The 14,714-nt window shown below is 32.0% G+C and overlaps 2 protein-coding genes across 2 annotated transcripts in view; one reads left to right on the forward strand and one right to left on the reverse strand.

The window, feature by feature from the left end:
• The window catches only part of LOC125062445 (SET and MYND domain-containing protein 4), a 42,905-nt gene extending 37,008 nt beyond the window's left edge, over positions 1 to 5,897 (reverse strand). Inside the window, exons 1-2 of the mRNA XM_047668381.1 lie at positions 5,818 to 5,897; positions 1,696 to 1,893 (exon numbers count right to left, since the gene is read on the reverse strand). Coding sequence (XP_047524337.1) covers positions 1,696 to 1,893 — 198 coding nt within the window. The 5' untranslated portion in view covers positions 5,818 to 5,897. The remainder of the gene's footprint in view (positions 1 to 1,695; positions 1,894 to 5,817) is intronic.
• A 5,150-nt stretch (positions 5,898 to 11,047) lies between these two features.
• Positions 11,048 to 14,714, forward strand: part of LOC125062570 (adenylate cyclase type 6) — a 144,432-nt gene continuing 140,765 nt past the window's right edge. Inside the window, exon 1 of the mRNA XM_047668575.1 lies at positions 11,048 to 11,133. The gene's annotated coding sequence lies outside the window, so the exon portion shown is untranslated. The remainder of the gene's footprint in view (positions 11,134 to 14,714) is intronic.

The following is a 14,714-nucleotide window of genomic DNA, read 5'->3' on the forward strand; positions in this document are numbered from 1 at the left end:
TGGTGTTTATACCGACTTAAAACTAATGTATGATTTATTACTTACTACGAAAGCTTGTAAATATGCTGCCGTAGATTGTGTATTTTGGCATATATATTAATTGGATCGCCTATGCAAAATAACCCGTTTCATCAAAAAATCTATCGGTTTCAGTCGCTACTTTTTGTGTCGCGTGCAGACCGACATACGCAGAGTGTCAAACTATGTGTGTCATTTGAATTATTTCACTAGAAATCGTGCCCAGGGCATTACAAACTGAGCCATAGCGAATTCACTATATTTCTTCAAACGAAATGCTATTTAATATTAGAATTTTCTCGTAATAAAGTATATATTAAGAATTTATCGAGTGTTAACTCGAGCGTCCTCTTTCAAACATCCTTCAACACTCGATAGATGTTATTGAATTCCTTCCTAACTTCGCTAACTTCTGTAAGATTTTATTTCACTGAAATTATTATCATACATTTTTTACCTCATTGCATTTGTCGTATTACAATGAAAATTGAATTTACTTATTGTCTTTATACCAATAGTAATTTTTTATCTTTACAAATGTTGAATATACAGTTTATGTTATATACATTTTTATTATTTTTATTCTATGAACTTCCTTCAGGACCATTGATCGGAACCGGTTCTCATTTTCCATTCGCTTCCTACTATCGCTTCTATCTCTACCCATCTTTTTTTAGGGCGCCCTCTATTCTCCTTCTTCCCTTGGTCTTGATTTTGGTGATACATATCTAAAACCGCTTTAAAAGTTGCTGGTTGGATTGTACCTCCGAAAAACGATAAATGTGTATATAAAGCAGTCTCTCTGTCCGTATGTCAATATAAAAGGTAAGAGAAAATCAACTAATGTGAGTTTGAGCTCGTGTACACTAATTTATTTAAAAACATATTGTGTTTTTAGCAAGCGAGCGTAGTTTCAATATTAATTGTTTGTTTCGTTCATTGCGCTTAGTTTTGGAACGGGTTTGAATTGAAACATTTATTATATTTATCGGTATAAAAAGTCTATACCTAACATCGCGAATTTATGAAGGTATTTTCTATAATTATTATTAATATCTCATTACTCTTTAATGACGCTGACTTGACTGCAGATAACTGGTTCTCAGAATTGAATCATGGGTCAAAAGGAACATGCCACTTCAATTTTCTAAAAAACCCTTCAATGATTTTAATTGTTTCTAGATTTGTTTTGAGCACCTCAGCTTACTTAATACCGTGTTGGTCATCCCTCCCAAGATAAAATAAAATATGTTTATTGTAGAACATAAGATACATGTATCACTTATTCCACGTCATTAAATTAGAATTTGTAGGCATCTTTACTCATCGGCAAAGAAGACAGAGGGTGTAGGCCGAGAGAAAAAGCCGGCGTAAAAAACTCTCGGTACTCTTTTAAAATAGCAAATCATCAAACAACACTTATTTTAAAACAAATATCGCAAATTAATTAGAAGTAGCCTGTCTAGCAATCGTTAACTTTATAGTAAGCCTTTTTACACAGCTTTTCTTTAATACATTTCTTACATTTATTAAAAGGCCTTTTTATAAATTTCTTAAATTTATAAAAGAGCCTCTGGGATTTTATTAAGTATAAGAGAATAGTGAATGCCCTAGTATCTCTGGTGCAGAAGCTTATACACTGGAGAATATTATTGTTCACATCTACGAAGTACATACCGGTTCATTTTCCATAACAGCCTTAACCTTGCTGCGTTCATCGATTTCGTCAAATGTGTTCAAAAAGCCGGTGGATTCCGCGATAGATACTACTTCATTCGCTAAGTCTTTGAAGAACCCTTTCTTGTTAGAACAAACTGTGACGTCACTGCATGCTTCAGCATAGCCCGAGTCCACTTCGTCGTATATTCTTGACATCTGAAATATTTTGGGTATTTCGTTAAGTACTATTAAAAAAATAGAATGTAAAACTCTACGTACACTGACTGCAGCGTGGTCTGATGATTCTTAAGATGCTAATATAATACTAGAAATGGGTGTCTATGACTGCCATTTTTGGGCGTCCCGTAAGCCTGTTTACCCCCCTATTTTTTAAAAAGAGGAAAGTAAATAAAAGCTAAAGAGATTTTTTCAATTTGTTAAAAAATTTAAATCTTAGAAATAAAGTTTTTACCCATTGTAAAAATGCCAACTTGATATCCAACGATACTAAACAATCAGCTTAGAAATGCCAGGCACTTTACACTTTGACTTTTGTAGATGCAGCGTTTCTGAGAAATATAATTAATTATCTTCCTTTCGAGATAATGAACGAAGCTTTGTTGTACGTAAATAAATATGAAATTTCTCTATAATTTGAAGCGTTGCCGTAACTGTCTGTTGAAAGATAAATTCTATTGCATTTATATTTCCGTACAAAATTATTGAACGAACAATGTTTAATTAAGAGTCCTGCGCTCACTGATTGCAGTGAGTCGCAAATTAGAGCCTTTACACGCTCTAACATAAATTACTTCTATATTAACTCGCACAAACTAAAAATGTGCTGAATAAGTAGGGATTATAAAAAAAGTATGTTTCGTTATATTTTTCCTTTATTGGCCATTTGATCAGTTTTCTGTTGCTGACATACGTCGTCCTTTTTTCGGTCTAAGAGTAAGGTTGAGAGTCGAGTATAGAAATGCAATAAGTTTTAACAGACAGGTGTTTAAATTCGCGCAAGTTTTCGCCATCCGGATAAGTGTATCCGCAAGTAGAAATAATAATACTTCTAAATCTACTTTTATCTTCTACCTACTAATCTAAATATTTATACCCAGTACATAACTCCATGATTGTTGATAAACGAGGTAATTAGAAACTTTATGCGTTATGTGACATTACATAAGGGTCTGTTTCACATTGTACGGATAAGTTCTACATAAGTTCCAAATTAGCTATTTATTACTTATTGGTAGGATAAACACTATTGTTGCGTTTCACATCTGTTAGATAGCGCTATTCGTCACATATAGTCCATCAAAAGTTATGAGTCCGATGAATGTCAAATAGCACAATTTATCTTCCAAATAATTTATGTGATGCATAGCTATTTGGTACTTTATCAATACATTGTGAAACAGACCCTAAACTGATTAGTGCAGTGACAAAAAATCGTATGTATGTAATTAATTACGTATTACTAGGTCCAATCAGACCCAGGACCTCTGAGATTAACGCGAGGTTTGTTAACTAATTAGCCACGGAGGCTCATCCTTTAATTTATGTAATTAAAACAAATGTCAGTAATGGCGTAAAGGTGCAATGCTACAAACATAAAATATTGTCTGTGGTACTAGCAGACATAGTATTCGGCTTATCCTTTACTAATTTCACTTAATTATATCAATTACTAATTTCACTTAATTAGTATAAGCTCAATTCAAGTAAGCTGAGCTGCGTCTATAGCGCAATCAATATGTGGCAGGCAAAACCCACTCTAGAATCTGATCTGACTACAATAGTCAGGATGTTAGATAGAAGAATATACTCCGGTACGCTGGAGAGCACCTCAAGTTCAATAAAAGACACGAGGATTCGGTCCAACTATAAACAAACGTAATGCGCCGTTTGTATTTACAAGCATGGATATTTTATCGACCATCATGTGAGATTTACGGGACGCGGAATTCCTTGTTCTTCAATCTTAAATCTCATGATCACGAAATATATAAAGACTAGCGTACGCTTATTATTATTATTAAAATAATATTTGTCCAAATGATGTAGTGTGAAAGAGATATTTTATCTAATTTAAATACCAGCATCGATAAAATTATCTTTTTTCATTTAGGAATCAATTACTACCGAATGTTCATTTCAAATAAATTATCAACTTTTATTGTTGGCTTAATCATAAGATATTATAGATATATACTGTGGCGGGCTTTCTGTAGGACTATTTAAGATAAACATTTCCATCTTACATTACATATGTGTAACTACTGGATTTTGCCTACGCACGCCAGAATAACTCGCAGATTGTAAATTTTTTTCCTACTCACTTGATATTTTGGACAATTCGTACAAACAAATTATAATTGAAGTAAGAAAATGTTGCGTATTTAAATTTGTTTTCTCTTTATAATTAGTTTTGAGTATGGTTTATTCATGAATACATGAAGAATTCTGGCCGGTCAATTTTGGATGTCAAATCCATGTCAAAAGTATGCCGGATTCACAATGGCGGCGCAGAAATTTAATCGCTTGGATAAATTTAGCTAGGCACTTGACTGCTTGCTGCAAATGTCAGAAGTAACATTCCTAAATTGTTTGATCTATTTATTATTCCATTAAAGACATTTGCTGCAAAACAAAATCCATATTTCAAACCTATAACAGTCTGGTCTACTTCGACAGTTTTACTTCACAAAATTTTCCGAAAGCAAATGCCACTATAAAAAATATTCTCGCTTTCTTCAAGGACCCGATCACCGTCAACCTGGGAAGCCATTAAGGTAACTGGGTCATATGTCAATATCGCGTCTGTTTCTTTTTTAAACCGACTAAGAAGAAAAAACAAAAGAAGGGTTTACATTTTGACGTAATTTGAGCAGTTGAGTTTCTATTATCCACTCTCAAATCTGTGTACGGTACAAAAAAGGGTGCACGCTCTTTTATGCTACGCGATAACTGGGAGTATTAAATGTTTATATAAAACGTTCGGCGTACGACTTGTAATTACTTATTGGCAAAAAAAACACAGAAATTTTTGAAGGAGTACATTCAGTAACACACAGAAATTAAATTCTTATTTCTACTAATTTATAGTATGAAGAGACGTTCTATCTCTAATATTATTTTTCACTTGAGGTAAGTCCATCTTAAAATTTCCACTGCAAAATAGGGAGTTAAATCCTACACAAACAACTTCAAGTGTAGGTGGTGTAACTTGATACTTTTCCATTTATATTAATGAGCTTTTTCAATCTTAAGATTTCTCTCGTAGGATTTCTTCCCACACAAATTATCCATTAAATTGTTGAAGTAACAATAATGAATGTTTATTGTTAAAAAATTATAATCATACTACTGAAATTAAACTATAATTTATGATAAGTTGACTTTGAATATACAACAATAAGATAGGTGTGTGAAATTACATATTCTAAATCTGTTAATGTCTCGTCACATGATTTACTATATTAGTACTGATTTAACGTAAATGATATGCATAAGAAAATACTCAAAAGTAGGAAGAAAATTGCTCACGCTAACACGTCTTTACGTTCGGTCGTTTTAAGGCTTTTATCTCATTCGACCAGGGAACTTACTATTTTTTCGTCTTCGACTTACGTCTATCGGGAATAGTTAGACAATTTTACCGTTCCCACCACGTGAAAGGATTAACCATTCCGTCAGCCACACACACCATCCTAGTACAACGTAGAGTATAGCGCCGTTTGATGATATTCCACTTTCAGATAGTCAAAATTTAATACGTCTAGTTTGGCCCAGTAACCGTCACTATAGGTCAAGCACTAAGCTGGACCAGAAGGATAAGTTTAGGACGCAGAGAGGTTTTAGGGGAAGCAATTTTAAGGCCTAACATGCATAGAAACGGAAAAGGTATATGTGTGCTTTTGGATACATATTAACTTCAATCGGAACAATGCATTTATAAAATACCAAAGGTTAATTTCAATCTACAAAGATGTTAGGCGCGCTTTTACATTTGCCGTTATATTTAGATATAAATATAAATGTACTATAACACATCGGCGTCCATATTTTATTTATATCGTTTGGGTCAAAACACACTCATGCTACTCAGTACAGATTTACTGTTAAAAACAATTTTACCTTTGTTTTGTTCGTTGTGAGCGGCTCGACACTTCTAATACATCTAAAACCGCTACTAATTATAGATCAGCCGCAGATACTTACGCATTCTATTTCTAATGATGAGATTGCTACCAGCGCCATCTCTTGAAGATTTTGTGAGACATTTAAGATCCATCATTAGCCATAATACAATTGTTATATTAATTATTTATATAATATAATTTTACACTAACGCAAAAAGGTAAACACTACTTTATTTTATATACAATATCTACATACTATTTACTTTTACAGCTATTTTTACAATATTCATGATGTCTGTATATCAAAGCAAATCTAGTCATGCGTTTGTTTGAGCTCTGTACGTTCTGGTGAGTTTTTGCAAATAAATATTCGCATTAATTTACGTAATATTCATTTGGCATTTTGGCAAAATATATTTTACTGCATTTAACAATTCGCTGGAAACTTGATGATTTCTTTGCTACTGCACTGCGAGGCTGTCTGACAGTTGGTCAATTGCTCAGCGGGTACGCCTCTAGTGTCAAAGATAATAATTTATTCTACGTCAATGAACACTTCACATTGAAAAACAATATACTTTTTAGTAAAGTCCGGCTGATTGCAAAGAAAAAGTATGTATAAAAATGTTGTATATTTGTCAGAAAAACTGACGAAGCTCGATCCAATGATGATTTGGCCAAATTAGTTTGACCTGATTTCATTGTTTTATACGATAGCTAAATATCCTTTATTTTTTGTTTTCATTTTGTTTCTTCTTGGCATGTGTTTTCAATACTCATCTTTTTCCCTTACGTCACTTTATATTAAAGTACATATACTTTTTTACAGCGTAAAACTGGTTTCATGTTAACTTTTCAAAATAATCTGCAATATCTTTTATATTTGAGACTTGAACGAAGGGTGTTTACCTTTTCAATTTTCTATCAAAACTGAAGAGTGAAGACGCATCAAGAGTAAACATGAAACATTTAAACTTAACATTAATTATTCTAGCAACTACTCCGGTGTTCTCCAGGGCCCAATCCTTGGACCCTTGCTCTTCTGTTTATTTATTAACGATATATCTAATTGCTTTCTACACTGCAATTACTTCACGCACGCATCTAAACATATATAAATCAGATCACCATCCGATGTGATTTTCATTCAGGAAAACCTTGATTTGTGAAGTTTGCTGGAGGCTCGACGTCAGCGACAAACCAATTAACAATACAGCAAGTGTCAGCATGGTCTTTACGGCAAATACACATTATGTAATCCCATCCAAGTTCACTTTTGGAGATCATTCTTTTGGACCTGTTTTATCATTCAATGTTCCTGCCTAGCCAAGAATCAATTTTTGGTCTCTTTCTCTTTACAGAATATCTACTTTACTTGATGCTAACACTGAAGTGGACCTGTTTTCGGACTTCTCTCTCTTTTCAACAATAAATTAAAACCATTGTTAAACTTATATTATTATTATTTATGTCGTCTTCATGTGTGTGATCTGCTTAATATTGTATTGACTTCTTGTTACTTTGCTGTCATGTTTGTATATAATTATTATTTCTCTGTGAAACTGTTCTAGGATACATCCAATACTCTGACTTTATATTTTATTCCCATTTTTGTTTGTATTAAGGTGGCGTATATGTTTTTTTTCTTCTTAATAAATAAAATGGACCCAAATAAATACAAATAATTTCGTCTCTCTAACATATATACACAGAAGTTAAATTAAATTATTCTGTCTGACTGAACTGAATTTTTAAAAATTGTGAAATTTAATTAAAACAAAATTGTGTAAATAAATTATAATTAGCTGTATTTGCAAGGTAAGAATAAAACTTGAAGATATAATAACGCCTTTAGAATTATTTGAGCAAAGTTGCATTTTCATTGTATAGTTTTTGATAGTGATTCATAATATAATATGAGCAATGGCTAATATGAGTGTGACTTTCATCATTGAGGCTGTTCTAACGCTGGTTGTGAAGTAATGTGATTTTCATTCGATATGCGCATTTAACACTCGCTCGTGCCGGGAAATAATGAATCGTGAGGAAGCCGGCATGCCTTAAGCCCAAGAAGTTGACGTGTATTAGCCATAAAAGTGTGATTAGTTACATATTATACAGAAAAATCTCGAAACGCTTGTTCTTTTAAAAAGAAATCTGATGCCTCAAAAGGATTGAAGCGCCATTGTTTTTTTTTATCGATCCACGCATACCACGCAGCAGATTCAATTTTGTAAAAGAGTTTAATTCAAGTCAGAGAGTGCATTTGCTTGATACGAATTGGATTAATTCAGAATTCAAAACTGTTGACAGCAAGCTTAGTGTACTGGACTTTGTATATTTGCGGCTGTGACAGCGAAAGTTTGGCAGAGTTTTCCATCGGGCAACAGCTACGCTGTTTTAATGAATTGAAAATTCACTTTATCTTCGTTTTATACCTGAGCAGTGTGACTAGCGGGGTGACCAACTCTGAGATCTAAGATCAATAGATTGTTTTCTATGTGCGCTAACGCTCATTAAGAGTCTATACTTAGCACTATGATCACAATCAGATCTATTATAAAAACGTATTGAAAACGTTTTTCTGATCCACGGGAGTCATCTTTAATTTAACCAGTTTGTATCGGGCTGATTATCTACTTGCTTATAAAGAAACAGACCCAGAAATGTCTGACGGAACTATTCAAATTAAATAAATACATACGATTACCTGTTTGGAATTAAAAATATTTTTGTTGGATAATTTCTGTGAAACGGCGGAACAAAGTTAGTTTATATTCGTAATTTCTCATTGCTCTATAGCATATAGATAGTTGTAATACTGATTCTCAAGGGAATACTATTATTTGACTTATTGTGATTTATGTAGATTACAATACAATTCCAATCCATATATCCCAGAAGTGGATATTTGATCACTATGCTACAATGTGACATGTAGAAGGATTTTAAATGTATATACAATTATTAAAATCTTTATACATATATCATTCGGGGTAATATGTTGTAGACTTTTGTGACGTCTATACGTAAATCTGTAGTTTTTATATTTATTACGTAATAAAATTGATATATAGTTACAAACAATTACACTAGAAATATAGCCAAATATGGAATACATTATATTTAAAAAAAGTTTTAAACATTTACAAAAGGGAAAAACAATAAATAATTATTCAATACATTTAACTATGTAATACCTAATTTGGTTGTGTTGTGTGATGGTGTAAACGTGAGGGTATGTACGTAAAGTTGTGTATATATATACATAATTGTTTCCATAGTTAGAGGCCTAAAGGCAAAAAGTTTAGAGAAACCCTTTGACCAAACCCTGGACCCTTGTAAACTTTAACACCTGTTCAATGTTTTCTACATAAGAAACATACATAAAAACAAACACTCATGGAAAGCCTGATTAATGAAACAGATGCAACATCTCGTCTTCTTTCTTTCTCTAATTTGAATGTGAGTCACTGGCTTCTAAAATTCAGTTGTCTATTTCCAAAGGATTATATCATTATCTGGCCAAGACTAAAAGGTTGACTGTATTTATTATACCATATTTAAGGCCTTGTAATCATTTACCATCGATTTAAAGCAATTCCACTTCCATTACATTTAAACCTGTGTACGCACTCCACAAGTACGTGAATTTGCATGATAAGCAACTATTTTGCATTTGCGTTTCAGCAACGAATATCAAACACTGTAGGTACTGAAACCGCCTACAGCTAACTAATTTAAATTTTAAAGCCTATGAGAGAGAATTTTAATAATGTTTGTTATGCGATGGTTTTCGTTTGCTAAAACATAAAATAGTTCATTTTTATCGATTCAAAATTGTTATTAAAATCGGAATCCCAATTAAATTAAAGCACACACTAAACAATACGCGTTTCAGTTGTTTGTGATTGGTTATGGCTATTTGACTCTGTACTCCACGAGAATTTTGTTTGTTTATGCGTCCGTGGTGCAATCTATCATTCTTTGACCAATCACATGAACGACACTTCGTCTTTCTCATAAGTTTTTGTATACAAGTTAGATATCATTCTTTTGAGAATATTTGTGAGTAACATTTGACAATCGTGTCACTGATACGTCAACTTCTCGAGACTAAACCTGGGATTAAAATATTAAGGTTGTATCCAGTGATCCTTTATAATCATGTACTTTACATATTGCGTCATGCATTATTATGACCAGTAGGAAAAGGCTCCATAGGTTAAGCAACACATGGCGATGTGCAAATCTTGATAGGTACCCGATATTGATATTTTAGAGATTAACACTTTGCCATATATTTTAACATTTTTGGTATTTAATAAATAAATATGTATAATTGGTATTTATTACAAAATATGTATACATACTATACTAATTATTAAAATGCGCGCATAAGGGCTATGCACCTACGCGGGGACAAATTACACAACCTATTTCGGTCACAGCGACAAATCGACTGAGACTTGAGAGTTCAAAAGGGCAGAGTAGAGTACAGATAGATGTTTCTTTACTTTTCGCACAATAGCGTAACACATAACGGCAATGTCTCTTGTGAAAATTATCAATGGGAACTATTCATTTTATTTTTACTACAAAACATTATTGTGACCAAATGGCTTAACAGATTTAATTCGTATTTTGAAAATCGTTTAAGATCGTTGAGCTCTTGTGCGTTATCACGGCAATGTTTACCTACGAAACACATTGTATACAATTATAATTTATAACAAAAATAAAATTGAAGATCTTATTATTTGAATAAGTACTAACAAGGTAAGGTTTTTGAACCTATGTGATATGTACTTATTATTTTCAAAGACCAATGTTAGATCACGAGCGGGTCGCGGTCGGCCAAACGTCAAGTAAATTAAAAATAAATTCACTTACGATTCAGCATAGTAACAGAAAGTGTGTATGCGAAGAAAATGTCTTAATAAAATAAAACTCATTGAGCTTAGTAAAAATCAAACAACTGACGTCTATAGCATAATTAACGCAATGTCAACGTTAAATATCAACCTTATGAATACCTTAAAAACAATGCATAACGCAAGTATTGAATTTCCTAACAAACAACTGCTAAGCAATTAATGTGCACGCGCAGGTGCTAGCTATGCCATTTATTTTACTATGCTCTTCGCTATTATTACCTAGCGATGACGCCCTGCTTATCAGGTGTTATCACCTAGCGAGCCTCGTTTTCAAACACCTCAGTCTCGCGTTCTCGCTCTAGCAAGGTGGACCGCTTATCGCTCGCGCGTGTTACCGAATATAACCCGAGATCTATCGAACATCAACAAAAACAGTAAGTAATATTGAATTAAATGTTCGAAATTTAAATATGGTTGTCTGTGTAATTTTTCTATTCGAATTATGAATCATCAGCAAGTGAATGAAGGTCGCTCATCCTAAAGCATATTTGTCCTCGTGCACTAACTTTGGACGTAAATTGTGTAAATTCAAATGTGGTTAATAATCTACAGTATAATAGTTTATGCATCTTTAAAGATGGGTGATACGAAAAAGGAACGTTGTTTATTTAAAGTGTATTGTATTATTGTATGAAGTTTATTCCTACTCTCATAAATCAACGAAGAGAAATATTTTCGATCTAAGAAGTATTAGCGATTGAAAAGGTATGCGCATGACCTTATATATTTTTATGTTATACAATAACTGCTATATTTCCTATGCAAATGAATTTAATCTATACAAAATAAATTTAAACTTATATGTATAAAATGCAGCTGTGGTTAATTAAGATAACTTTATAAGTTAAAATTTGACAGTACTTATGTGGGAGAAAAAGTTTTTTGTTCTGAGAAAAGATTGTCCGTGGATCGTAATTTAAATTTCTATAAGGTGTCTAGACTCTTATTCATTATTATTCGACCTATCGAAAGGACATACTATGTTTTATGTATAGCAAATTATATGTATTGTATCAATGTAGTAATATAACAATAATAATTGCTACTAAAAACCACACTGAAATAATTTATATCACAAAGGAGATAAAGAAAAAATCTATGTTTTATTAGAAACTTTGCCCAGAGAACTTTAATATGACTGTACATGAAAAATAATACTGTTAAAAATAATTATTATTTTAAATAAAAGGTTCGTATCTATATCATTACTGTATAAAAACATTCTGAAAATATTGTTTTATAAATAAAAAATAAAAATATTACATACGTGTTATTCAATACTTTATTATAATATGTTTAGATATAGTTACTATAGTTATAGTATACATTTATTGTGGCGTTCCATAGTCCAAATTAGTCTAATTCAAAAATGTACCATAAAAAGTTAACTTATGTTACTTTGACATTATGCAAATAAAAGTTCCTAATTGTTATATATCGTAAATAATTTAAATCTACTACATAAACACCTTGAATTCAAGTTATTTTAATCGAATTAAGTAATCGTTATAATCAACGGCATAGTTTCGAAGTATTTCAACTATAAACTGTGGTATTAAGATCGTTACCCAATAACACGTTTGCCTAAATGACGTTTTATATAAGAGTAGTAACTTATTATTATAGGGATATTATGATCAGTTGAACAAATTAGCAGTAATTTGATAGTTGGTACTATAGATCAATTGTGACTTGAATTATTTTGTTAAACACATTTAACACAGTAGGTACTAAACAAAACATAAATAATTACACAGTGCAATTAAGTGATATTTTTATAATCGATTATCTATGATCTATAGTCTTCGTCATTGTGATCTATTTCCGGCTTCATTGAAATTACTTAAGATTTCGAGGGTCTAAGATAATCATTCTTTTGTCAATACTCAATATTTTACAAATCTATATGCCGTTTTTAATCTATGAATATTAAAAAAATTACACAGTATCAAAGTAAGTCTGTATGACTCTCGCTTTTAAGAAGACCAAGATGTCTTACGCCCGAACCCAATAATCAATCCACAATCTCAGATTGATAACAATCTGAGATCAGACCGTGACAATCGATCGATCTCCTATCTACATCCCAATAACCAAACCCTACGAAGACAATCCATTTTTGGCGACGGATAAAATACTCTTTATCGTTCCATTTTACCGAGTTTTCACTCATATTTGATTATCAATGAAAACCAAATAATGTAAATAAAACCGTACAAATAACATAAAAATATACATGTGTATGTTTAAAACATAACAAACAGTTTTTTTAATTATTAAAAAAACTGGTGTAAATTAAAATCTGTTAAAATAATTAACTGTTGAAGTCGAGCTTTCGTTAACTGTCGTTTTCATACAAAGGTCTATCCACAGACACCGATACGACCTCCCATGAATAGCTTGTATCGAAAGCTATTACAATCCGTCGATTGGTTATTGGCACACTTGTTACAACATTTGGATTAAGATTACTATCTCAGATGGTGGATTATGGATTGAGAAAGGTTATTGGGTTCGGGCGTTAAACCATAAAATTACCCATAAGTGTCTGTCAAAGAACTCTTACCATCTACTTACCTGTAAAAGAATTGCTGTGCTCCACTAGAAAAATATTACTATGTCTGTCTTATCCTGTGTCTGATGACAATAAAATACAGCTGGACAGCTCCATGAGAGAAAATTTTGTCGATTAAATCATATAAAAAGCCTTGAAACCTTTCAAACTGTGAACCCTTGCCCTTTGACGTTAATGTTGGACGCATCAAATATCGGTGTCATTTAAAATAGTATCTTACCGTCTTCGAACAAAGTTTAATTTCCCTTGGCTCGTTCAAAAATGACTATAAACGCGATAGTTTTTGTCAACTAAAATTGATTTAAAAAGGTTTCAAATAGGAGATCAGACTCGTCATGAGACCGTTACATACAAATTCGATTGGCGTATCTATATATCTTTAGAGTAGCAAACGAAGTAGCGGGTACAAGACTTTTGTTGAAATTAAGACGTGCCGATAGCGTCTTATCTTAGACATTTAGCTTAAGATTTAGATAGCTCTGATAACGTCTCACATAATTATTAATGCAAATCAAGCATTAATAATTATGTGTATTATCATATTATATAAATGGGAATAAAACTATAAATAATAATAAAAAAGTAAAAATGATAATTTTTGCTGGACACATAAAAATGCGTTAAATCGTAATTAACATAGTTTCGGTTAATTCCAAATACGCGATGATGCTTTCTTGTTTAATTATATTGGACAGTTGTTACTATTTGTTACTTCTAAAGGACATACTTTCTTAAAAAGTATATAATTTAAAGTAGTATATTTATTTAAATAAATATTAATAAGGATTATAGATATTTTTAGATATATAAATATAGGTTTTACGAATACGGGAACTACCGAGATGTTAGAGTCTCTGGTTCTAAAAAACAATACGTGAAATTGGATAGTTAACGTAATAGAATAGTTTTTGTTTTAAATCTTTTGAACAGCTCGCTCGTGTCGTATTTACATTATTTTTTAGACATTTACGAATACTTGACAAAACTATCGTAAAGTTTGTGCGAAGTTCTGAATATAATTGGAAACGAATGTTTTTGTAATTCACATAGATACAATGATTTGCATTTGTTTGATGAGTGCTGACTTGACTTTTATTTCTATACGTACTTAAACTCGCTCGTACAGTGAGGGAAAACATCGTGAGAAAACCCTTAGACTTAAAAAGACGTTGTTCACGATTAAAAAAAAAAAACAAAAATCAGACAACGTAATCTGAGGCCAAGATCAAGGGTTGCAGCCGCACTATTAATAATAAATTGTAGATGAATATTTTATTTATATTAAAAGTAACTCTCCTGGTTGATTTAAATACATTATCTTATCTCTATTGAGACCGGCCATTTATGCCTAATCGATTCGGTAGTCCATAGCTGTCGTTT

Source organism: Pieris napi, chromosome Z, assembly GCF_905475465.1.
Source record: "Pieris napi chromosome Z, ilPieNapi1.2, whole genome shotgun sequence".
In the NCBI taxonomy this organism is placed as follows: domain Eukaryota; kingdom Metazoa; phylum Arthropoda; class Insecta; order Lepidoptera; family Pieridae; genus Pieris; species Pieris napi.